The 12,117-nt window shown below is 38.3% G+C and overlaps 1 protein-coding gene across 4 annotated transcripts in view; it reads right to left on the bottom strand.

The window, feature by feature from the left end:
• Window positions 1–12,117, bottom strand: part of ABCC4 (ATP binding cassette subfamily C member 4) — a 146,977-nt gene that overhangs the window by 65,211 nt on the left and 69,649 nt on the right. For all 4 annotated transcript variants that reach the window (XM_029960873.1, XM_029960874.1, XM_018071273.3 and 1 more), the window contains one exon: window positions 120–199. In XM_029960873.1, the coding sequence (XP_029816733.1) occupies window positions 120–199 (80 nt within the window). The remainder of the gene's footprint in view (window positions 1–119; window positions 200–12,117) is intronic.

The following is a 12,117-nucleotide window of genomic DNA, read 5'->3' on the forward strand; positions in this document are numbered from 1 at the left end:
ACAAGTACTTTCATTCAGCTCAGCTACATCTGTGACAAATAGCTGATATTCAGCAAAGCATACAGGAATCTAAATTCAGAATGCAGTGCAAAAGTCTTTGACATTAGCAACTGAATTACCTGCACGAAGTCCAAAAATGTCAAGGGAAGCAAGTCATCCAGGTGACCAATATCTTTGGAGAAACGATTTAAGATTCTTCCTACAGAAACAGGGTTGGAGCAGAAAAAAAAAGGGAAGTAAATATAATTCTTGAAAAGATCAAAACATCTTAAACATACCGTGTTTTACCATTTCAGAAACAGTTAAAAGAAAACAGCTGGAATCTAAAGATAAAAAGACAATTTTTGAAATCACCATGAAGGGAATCTCCTAAAACCACTACAATATATTTTGAAGAAGAATACCTTTTTACAAATGCCTTTACCCAAATATAAAACCTTTACTTAAATAGCTAGAAAAAAATGGGCTTTGAAGATAACATGTCACCACAATTTAACAGGTGAAACACATACTTTTTTTATGCTCAACATGTGCAGGTAAAGATTACAGTTCAGACAACGATGCAAGTTTCATCAAGTAACACCAGCCAGAATCTGCTCCTATCCTTGACTGAAACTCGCTAATGCATGCATGTCTCAGACAGATCATAGTTGATCTAACTGATCTTTTTCAGCATTTCTTTCTCCCCCCTCAACCATTATACGTGGATTCCAATTGCAGCTTTTTCTAAAGTAAAATTTGAGATAGATTTGCATTCATGTAGTCTTACATTTATACTTATTCAAAACCTTGACAATACTGATCTTTATTAAAGCTAATAAAACGATTTTTAATCTGCTGTCAGTGAAGCATTTACATTTCTCTATTTTCCCAAGTTCTACTTGAGTGAAAAAAATCAGTTATATCACGACTTCTTTAATAATTAAAGTCACAATGCTGCCAGCCATAAGTGGATTAGTATCTTTCTCTATTAATCAATATCTCTACTCACCAAGAAAGAAACTAAGGCAAGGATGGGAATCTGGCCTTTTCTAAGGTGTGTAATGCCCATACATGTATTCACATTGCTTTTTTTATCTGCATATATCTTGATTCAATTATTACTTCTAACTGGTACAAACACATTCACTGCTCTGGCAACAAAAGACTTTTTTTTTTCTCCTTTTCAAAGGAGCTCATTAAACTGAAAGCAGCTAAGTTTAAAGTTTCCATGGAGTGCAGGGGAGACATAATTTAGAGATAAGAGATACTGAAATCAATTCTGTAGCAACCATTATGCTAGTTTTCTGCTCACAGCTCTCTTGGAATTACAAATTTTGATGCGTAGTATTAATTTCTTTTTTAAGAGAATTTCTGTTCTACACCAAACAATACACAAAAAATCCTCTCCTCGGGTCTGGGACATGACTCCAAAGAGAGATACTGGTGGCAAACAGCTTGTTCTGCAGTACTTTACCACTACGAAAGGCAATTACTTAAGGCAGACAGCAACAGAATTCATCCTATTTTAGGCTTTGTACATAGAGAGGAAGGGTATACAGCAGCACAAGACTCAGACAAATCTCTTTCATCTGTTTCTATAGGGAATGGCATGTGGGCATGTTCCCTTTCACTTATTTCATATTGGGGTAGATATATCAGAAGGAAGTCCATGGCAATTTTTTTTTTTTAGTTTCTTTTTCTCATGATTCCCCTACATGGAGACTGGCCATAGAAGACTGATCTAGCACATGCTGCATACATGCTGTAACTAAGACTTCTTAAAATCCCTAAATATCACATTCCAGGTTATTTTCAAATGAACCAATACTTCACTGACAAAAAGAAAGTCATTCAAAGAGGTTAAATGCTTCCTTCTGACAGGGTTTTCCTTAGCAGGATGTCCAGGAGGGGCAGATAAGGGAAACTAGACGGCATAACGGATTGGGCTCAGGGTATTAGAAATCTATTCACAGCTTTGTCACCTGTCTTCTGAGTGACTTCACTTTATTTTACAGAGCAAGGAGCACAGCAAGGAGAGGTGACAGTGCTAAGCCCCTCCATGAAAAGCTGTGAGTCCCACCAATGACAAGTCGTATGCAAGGGTAAAGGATTATTCCCATAGCAAGCAAACCCCACCTCAATTCAGCATGGGAATCACCCTTTGCCTCTTAACCCCAAGTAAGTTTTATATGGAGTGGTTTCAGACTTCTATAAGAAGCTATTGCAGAAAGGCCATCCCATGTGACACTCTCAGGAGGCAGCAAGGCCACTCAGGCTGGCTACTTTCCATGGCCATAGCATAGGTCAGGCCAATGCTGGCACCTCGAGGAATCAAGCAATGCCTTCATCATCTCCCTCCTCCTCCAAGTGGAAGAGCGCATCCAAACTTGTTCCTGTAAAAGCACCGTGCTTACTTTCATTTTGTACAATATGGACAAGGCCTTACAGGCTTGGTGTTGAAAGAGATTTAACTTGTTGGTCATTTCAGTTTCAGCAGTATCTTTGAGTTCAGCCGTCATTTCCCTCCCCTGAGAATTCCAGTGAAGATTCGCCTGTTTAGGTTGCTCATAGAGAAATTTGCAGATTTTGAGTATGGGGTTTGGTTCTGGATTTTTTCAGCAATTGACAGAATAGAATGTAAGAAGAGACCTAGACCAATCATCTAGTCCAACTGCCTGACCACTTCAGGGCTGACCAAAAGTGACAGCATGTTATTAATGGCATGTTCAATCCTCCGTTGCAATAGGTAGAGCTCTAGGCTGCAAGCATGATACATATATGTCCTGATGCTATCTAACCCCAAAAGTTGGCATAGATTATAAATAACAGCTGTAGAATACTTGCCCTCAGACTGCACACTATGAGTGACTGTGGCAATGTTCTCCTCCACAGCAGTATTTCTTCCAGTGAAGTTCTTTAGGAACGTGGCCATGAAAGAAAACTCAGCCCACCTGAGTGGTCCTTGGTAATCCCTGGGTTTACTACTTCTTCCGTGTATCCACTAACCACCAACTGCTCCAGTTCCCATTGGTAATCACACTACCAATTAATTGCCAAAATTATATTTTTTTGCAATCGCCCTATGGAATTGTTAAGTATAACAGTGTTTCTAGCACCTCTGTTTTGACAGAGCTGTGAGCTGCCATTAGGAAAGTGGAAATTAATCTGATGTTATCAATAAAACATGAAAACGTCTTTGAATCTGCCTAATCCTCTTCAAAACGTGAATACAGTAATTCTACAAAATGACATTGACTAAAATTTGAGTGAACAATAGAAATGGTATATGAAAAAGGCAAACCTTGACAACTGTCCACCTGATACAATTAAAGCAATTTAAATGGTGGCAACAATAATCATCTCCTTCCCAAAAAAACATACAAGTGAATCTCTGGTAGTAGAACATAATTTTTTTAAAATTTTCTACTTACTGAAAAACTAATCTATTTAGTGTTTGCACACAGAAATTCTGGAACATGACACCTGAAGTCATTAAGGCTAGGAAAATACTTTGCTTCTTGATAAAAGGTCCACATCTGCCTCCTGTAATGTTTATCCAGTGATCATCAATGCTTTTCTACAGCTAAAATCAAGCAACAAAGCCACAACCCTTAGCTTATTTTTGTCATTGCTGTTTTTCAATTCTATTACCTCAGTGACTGTACAAGAGAAAACAGAAGTCTGGAGTTATATTTCAGATCCTGTTCACGTGGATATAACTGAAAGGGCATTTTACTTAGCATGTCGTACACAGAAGGAAGCCACGGTAACCCACTAAAGCAAGCAAGTTCCTTCACCATAAAGCAGAGACAGAAATGCACCTCCAAGAAAACGTGCTATGCTTTGGAAATATCCACAAAATGCCCCATAGCCATTACGGTATTGCATCCAGAGCAGTTGTTACATTTATAAGGATGTCTACAGGTACATGAGGTCTATTTCGCAAGGTATGGAGAAACAACTGTTTCCACTTACTGGAAGCACAGTAAATTAGTGGCTTGCTCATGCATTATTAAGCATGCAAGAGAAAACATTCCAGACACAAAAGTCAGGACTCAAAATGCTTAGAGTTATGACTACAGTTTCTACCAGCATTTGCAAACCTAACTTTCGAGGATGGTTCTTCATACTACCGAAACTGTTGCATGTGCTATCCCAGAAGGGCAGAAGCTGCACAATTTACCTGCCCCCTCACCCCAAAAATTATTTTTCTCTCCAAAACATTAAATACCCTTCTCTCCTAAACTTACAGACTATCAGCATCATCTTTCCCAATACTTCACATTTCCAAAAACCTCAAATTCCTCAAGTAAGCATCTCTGAAACAGATATCTGCCAGGAAACAGTAATTCTTAAATCTAGTCCAGTCTTTCAAATTCACAAAAAATTTTAAGCTCGTTTAAGACCTACATCCTTTACTTATCCCAGCTACAAAAACTAAAAAGAAAATACTAAATCTATTTCATAAAACCACTAACAAAAAAAAGTCTTCTACAAAATCAAGAACAAAGTATGTGAATGTTACAACAGCATCCAAATTGGTGAACAGTATCTGCTATTTTAATCACAGACTTCCACTTGGTGTGCAGTGTCAGTAGCAAGCTGAAAAAGGGGACGTGCTCTCTTCAGCAGTCCTCTATTTGTTTTTACATCAAATATCTTAATCAGAACACACACTGTAGTTAGATTTCTTCCGAAGTAATTAAATAACTATTTAATGTCAATTAATCACAGCTAAATAAGGGTCTGTCACCGAAGTGCTATGTACACATTTCAGACTATTTAATGGTCAAATACTTGGCAGTATCAAAGTTAAACAATGATTCATTAAACCTCCTCCCCTACACAATAGTTAGGCTAAACTTGAAGTGAAAGAATCAAACCTCTTTTGTTCACCATGAAAAAGACATCAAACCTCAGTATGTGATATTCTTTTCTTTCTCACTCTGTAAACTGCTTTAATTGCACAAATCGGAATGTGTTCAGGTGCTACATACCCACTTTGCTTCTGCAGGTGCCTACTGATACTTTGGAATAGATGTTCAAACCTATCATCCAAATAATGAAAACACTTGACAGTGTGCCACACCTACTTAAAATGTTTATACATACTTTATCATGAAAGAAATATAATCCAAACTGAATCAACACTAAAGATGTAAACACCAGAAAAGGATTTCTTTTTTTTTAAACAAGAAAGTAGGATCCTCCATTGGAACAGTCAAATGCCACCCATATCATTCAGTGTTGTGCAACCTAAATTCCAAGGACCCTAAGAGCAGCAGTACATTATTTCTAAATGTTTTTGGCATTTCTAGTATACTTTGTTGGTCAGGGCATTCATTGAAATACTTCTGTGTAACACAATAGAGTAGGTAGATTGACCTTCTATACCTTGCAAAGTGTTTACAAAACCTTTATACCCACTTGCTTCATCACACATCGCAGAAATACTTTGTCGCTACTTCTCTAGTTCACTGATTTGCCTCTGGAAAAGAAAAAGGGTTTAAGAGAAGGACCTTCTACAGACAGAAAGATTCTGCCACTTGTGTCTGCATGTGGGTGCACGGGTGCACACTCCTGGGGTTTTTTTCCCCTCAGAGACCAGGTTAGTTCTCAATGTTGGGAATTTTAATTGCATCACACTTTTTAGTTCAATATGCAAATGGCATTAATAAATACTGCTTTGCATAGTAACCTAAACTCCTCCACAGCAACTGGCCTAAATAACAATTTCCACGTACTGCATTTACCAGTGGGAAAAAAAAAATCAAAATCTCTTTATCTGCTCTGCAACAGTGAAGTTGGAACACTTCCCCACTGCCCCACCTCCATAAAGAAAAGGTAACAAATTAAACATTATTATCTCCCTCTCCTCACTGCAAACTGGCAGAAACCTGTCTGAAGGCAACCTTTAGTGCTAGGAATGGATTCAAGAAGGTAGTCATGTACGATACCCTGAGATTACCTCAGTTGCTTAGAGCATCACGCTAAGAACGCCAAGATCATGGGTTCAATCCCTGCATGGGCCATTCACTTAAGAGTTAGCCTCAATGATCCTCGTGGTCCCTTCCAACTTAGAAAATTCTGTGATTCTCCGCGTAACTAAACATAAGCAATCTCGACTGGGATTACACAGATGCTTGAAGGCAGTCATGCCACAGAGATGCCTGTCCAGGTTAGGACAGCTTTAATGTAGATGAATCCATGTTAGACAGCCCAAAGCGCAGACTTCACAGCCACCGACTTCACTCAGTGAGGAGAAGTCCCTCATGCATCCCACCTTCTGGACACCACGCATGGTGGCACCGCCTGAGCGAGGGGGTACAGCACTGCTGTGAGGGTGGCTGGTCACCACAGCGGGGTGCCATCACTGCGCTCGGACCCTGCAAGACTACGGAGCAGCTTGTCCTACCTTACCCTGAAGAGAGAAACCAGGCACTCCACAGGCCGAACGGCAGCTTGCAAAACCAAAATCATTTTAAATGAACGCATGGTAGTAAAATAATGCCCTCCACTTATGTGTGGTAATAAAAGCCTACTCAAAAGGTAGGAAAAGAAACAGCTGCACAGAACTGGGCACCTTTAAACATCAATTTAACTATATTGAACATGCTTCCCATTCTTTCAGTGGTACAAACTGGCAGCTCCCCACATATCTTGCTGGTAAGCTACAGCATTCAGCGACTGATAAGCCTTTACCCATGCTCAGTTCACACACATATGCCAAAAAAAAGAAAAAAAAAACGTACTGCAACTACAAGCAGCTTGCTGTTTCATCAAAGCAATGACAAAGTGGATTGTCCATATCAAATGTTGGCAGCAAGCAGACATTACATCAACCTTGTAAAATACAACTATGAAATCAACAAAATAATTAAAGATGGATTACCAACTTTGAAAGGAATTGTAAGTTTGTGAAATATTTCTTTAGAAAGAAATCTGGAAATGCATCTCCTGCATAGTTGTCAATTACTGATTTACTCTGGCTTTTCTTCCACATTTCTACAAAGAAACGTCAAAAGGTCTGTTATCTTTTTTTAATATATGTTTAGCACCACATGTCCACACAAATTGCCATATACAGCATTGCTGTCTTCCCCACAGGCATCCTATAAATATAAATAAGAAATTCTACCCCATTTTTTTTCTTTAGCAGCCTGAAACTGATAGGAATATTATCACTTTTTTAGACATTTGCAAAGAGGCACAGTGGTGCTGGGCCAAAATATGCTGAAATCATAATATCCATTTATCTAAACTGCCAGTATGTAATGAATTCAGGTGGGATGCTTTCTATCCAAAATAATTTACTACTTGAAAAGGACTTTTTACACAAATGCTGTCAAACAAGAAAACAGTTAGGAAATGAGAAGAAAATGTGAACACTGTGTTTAATCTTATTTTTAAGTGCAGGATTTAAAGAAATGAGGATAACTATGATAAAGATAAGAATGGAAAACAGGCTTCTTCAGAAATGAATTTCTATTTTTACTGCTGATGGAGACATCTACATTACCTAGTATGAATACATTGATCCTAACTGTACAGTTGTTTCTTGAGCCTTCTGGGCTGGGGACAGAGTGGTTGGAAAGCAGCCAGGCAGAGAGGGACCTGGGGGTACTAATTGACAGGAGGCTCAACATGAGCCAACAGTGTGCCCAGGTGGCCAAGAAGGCCAATGGGATCTTGTCCTGTATCAAAAATAGCGTGGCCAGCAGGACCAGGGAAGTGATCCTTCCCCTGTACTCTGCGTTGGTGAGGCCACACCTTGAGTATTGTGTTCAGTTCTGGGCCCCTCGGTTCAGAAAGGATATTGAGATGCTGGAGCGGGTCCAGAGAAGAGCAACAAGGCTGGTGAAGGGACTGGAGCATAAGTCCTATGGGGAGAGGCTGAGAGAGCTGGGGTTGTTTAGCCCGGAGAAGAGGAGGCTCAGAGGTGACCTCATCACCGTCTATAACTACCTGAAGGGAAGTTCTAGCCAGGTGGGGGTTGGTCTCTTCTCTCAGGCACTCAGCAATAGGACAAGGGGGCATGGGCTTAAGCTCCGCCAGGGGAAATTTAAGTTGGATATCAGGAGAAAATTCTTTACAGAGAGAGTAATCAGGCATTGGAATGGGCTGCCCAGAGAGGTGGTGGATTCACCATCCCTGGAGATTTTTAAACGCAGATTGGACGTGGCACTGAGTGCCATGATCTAGTAAATGGACTGGATTTGGACCAAGGGTTGGACTCGATGATCTCGGAGGTCTTTTCCAACCCAATCGATTCTATGATTCTATTCTAGTCCATACATATACTATTTTAACGGTCTACTGATTAGAATTACCCTGCTGAGGAAAATCAAAATAGGTCAATGCTCCATACAATTTGACTTATCCCTTTGCTAATTTATGTGGTACAGTTGGTTTGTTTATTTTCCTGAGTGTGCTCAGAAGAGCACGTGTATTAACATCAGTAATCACCAGCCAAAGTCTCCTCACTTAAGATACAATGCAGAAATTATGTATAAAGTCTCCATTAAAAACAGAAGCACACAAAGGAAAAACCTCTTGATTATGCAGGGGGATAGGGAGAGTATAACCTTCCTTCTTTCTGAAGTTGCTTTCATGACAAATCTCAAAATACCTTCTGCATTGTAACTGCCTTTCATACTGTATTTCATTACCAATTAACCAAGTTTGTTACAATTCCAGCTGTAACAGAATTTGCCAAACAGAATTTAACTTTGGTGCTGTTATTATTACTCATTACTTACTAACAAAATGATCTCTTTTAAGAAAAGCATGCTAGAGTTGAGATAATATATTCATTGCCAACTTCCAAATTATTGATCCCTGCAATGATACCCCTATCCCAATAATTAATATTCACTGATTTTTTTCTGTTGCAACTTACTGTGAAAGGAAGTTCCGAAATCATTCAAAAGTACAATCTTCTGGCAATATATCAAAGTTTTATCCTATAACTTGAGTACAAAGCTACATATCTGCTTCATAATATTAAACTTTTTATATATAATTCTGTGATGATGATAGCCTTAGAAAGGTTCTAACAACTCTAAAAGTTAAGCTATGGATATCCTCTCCTGTTTCTTTTTAAACTCATTCACTGAAGCTATTTTAAGTTATCCTGAGGTTAAGGAATAAATTTTATATTTAAATATAATGAAACAGAAAAACCCAAACAATCTAAAACAAAGCCACCAAATCTAATGTACTGCCAAAATACAGCAGAACTTAATTTCTGCTGTATACTACAATATAAGCAACATGACATTTTTAAGGGACACAGTCCAACTGAACAAAAAAAAAAAAGTATTTCTACAGAGGAGTGGGGTAGAGGAAGAGTTACAACTGGCCTCCTTCCCCTTCCTAAAGGGAAAAAAAAATTAAAAATCATAGCCACTTGCAAGTTCTTATCAACTGACCTTTAAAAAGATGTCAAGTCATATACTATTGACAGAATTTTCTGTTAATTTACACCACCTTTTTTTTTCTATTCCAGATGTAAGTAAAGTTACCTACTTCAGCTTCTCAACACAATACAAAGCATCATTATAATAGAAACCTGAAACATTATGCAAACAATGTAGCCCTGTATTGACTTTTTACTAGCAAGATTATGAATTTAATTCTTCGCTAAAATATTTAGCCACAAATGCAGCCACTTCTGAAAGAGCATTTGTGCAGTCTAGTTTTCCTTTCTGCTACAAATCCAATATGTGTTGAAAATATGTCCCAGGTGCTGTTTTGCTGGAGGAGGGCCTTACAAGGAATTAAACTGAATACTACAAACCAGGATGAACTGAAATATTTGAAGAGTATTTTGTTACTGGAATTTTTTACACGAGAGGAGAAAAAACAGCTTTTAGAGCTATTTTCATATTTGGGGGCTATATATAAGTATACATCAATGCAGGAATTAAAATAAACATTGAAAAATATGTCACCTTTCTGGTAAATTTTTTCCAACAACAAAAAGGAGTTTTCCTTTGCTATTTATACCACCGAGACTATATTCATAATAGGCTTCAAATACTGCATTTCAGAAAATATCGGGGGGATCTCACATAGCTCCTGCAAATCTGCTCATATCAGTCATTTTTCTTACCATCTCCTAAAGATAATTCTAATAATAAGAATCTTAATTTGCTTCTTTTCAATGTTTTTCTCTCCCCCACTTTTTAACTGGTGCTGCAGTTAGAAGGGCTCAATCATCACTCCAGTCTAAAATGACAATGACCAAATAGAACATAACTGAATATTAAGCATTTGACTCCTGAAATCTGAGTTGAAACTGCTATCAGGCAATATGGTTATCATTCCAAAAACAAATATTATCCCGTATTTTAACAATCATACATACATATACAGATCCCCTTCTGCATACAGAAGATAATGATTCTGATGTAGCCCACCCATCTTCTTCCTTTTTTGGAACCATGAAAGGGAATTCTTTAGGGATTGTTGCTGTGAAAGCCAAGCCAGGACTTCTGGCCTCTACCTAGCCCATCCATTCTGAGGATAAAGCCTCTGGACACACCTTTGTCTTCTGCTTGGCATGTTCATTTGGTTTGATCATTCTTTTTTTTTTAGCTTCGCTTTCTTTTTCTTTCTCTCCTCTTCTGGAAAATGTGAATTGTTTGAAAAGGAGAGTTTCTCTTTAAACTTCATTCATTATTTACCCATGTAATGATTCCTGAAATACCCTTTTCCTTTTTAACCACTCCTACTATAAAAAAGCTACTGCAACATGCCTTTGGCTATCCAGAATTCACACTGCATGACACCGGATAATTTTAAATAGATTTTTTCCTGTGTCACATGAAATATCATTACTACAGAACTCAAAAGAAATTCTGGTATTGCTATCAGAAAACTAGAACTGTGTCCCATTTAGTCTGCTGTGCATATAATCAAACCATTTGCTTGGAAAATTTGTTGTGTGTGGAAGACACCCCACACCCCCATCCCCCATGAAAATAAAAATTTTGTTTCAATGTAGGACATTTTAAACCACATGTTAGAGGAAAGTCACATAAAATTTGGAACCAACTACATTCACAACTTAGGTACCATTCACAAAACCATAAAAGAAAAGGATATTGGGAAACCTGGCATCTTGTTTATAAAGGTACAGCGAAGCCCAGGGGTTTGGGCACTTATATGAGAGCCAAAGGCTGGGCAGAGATGCAAGAGAATGTGTTATTTTTACCAGCCATGGAGAATGCACTGAAGGCGGGTTGCTCACTTATCCAGTGAGCGTGTCAGTTGTCCTACTAGAGGCACTTCTGCTGTAGGTCTCCTTCAGTGCCTGCTCTTGAAGCTGCTCACTCTTTGGATGTATCAGTAAATGTGTATGGCACAGGAAAAAGGCAAATGAGTGCGTGCCTGAAGGCTAAAGCAATCAGCATGGGAGGTACTACAGCTGGAATCAAATCCTTCTTTTTGAGGGGGGGCTAATTTAGGGCACGCAGTGGATCCTTTCCAGTAGAGTAAGATGTAGAGTGTAAGGAGGGATGACTTCACCTCCTCTTCTGTTTTGAGATTGGCACAGAATTCCAGCTGTAAATCTCACCTGAGAAACAATCAAAAATCCTTTGTCTCAGAAAAGCTGAAGGCAACCACATCCCAAGTGTTTTATTCTGGCAAAAAGTGTTGTCCAAAAGAATATAGAGATAGTCTGACAATGCATTTCTTTGTGCCATCAGCTTCTGGGGGGAAAAAATATCACTATAAACCTAAACTGTAATTAACAACACTGAAAAAAAACCCCCAAATATGACCTCTTCTCTACTGTATATTCTATTCATTACATTAAAAGAATCACGTTTTAATAATTAAATTATTAAATGCTAAGCATTTTGAAAAGTTATATTGCACTGCCTATGACTCTACTGTACTCCTCTACTGGGCAACTATTAGAAGGTTTCATCTCAGAAACAAAAAATTAAAAACACACTAGGAATAAGCAGCTGCAAATGACGAGTAAGTAGCTGCTGACCATACTAAAACATTAGTAGTGCATAAATCAAAACCAAAGAACCTTTAATGTTCATTTATAAATATACCTTAAATTCATCCCTCTAGACCTTCTGAATGCTAGAGGTTAAATTATTTTTAAAACATATA

This window comes from Manacus vitellinus, unplaced genomic scaffold (assembly GCF_001715985.3).
Source record: "Manacus vitellinus isolate BGI_N305 unplaced genomic scaffold, ASM171598v3 scaffold_2_pilon, whole genome shotgun sequence".
NCBI lineage: Eukaryota > Metazoa > Chordata > Aves > Passeriformes > Pipridae > Manacus > Manacus vitellinus.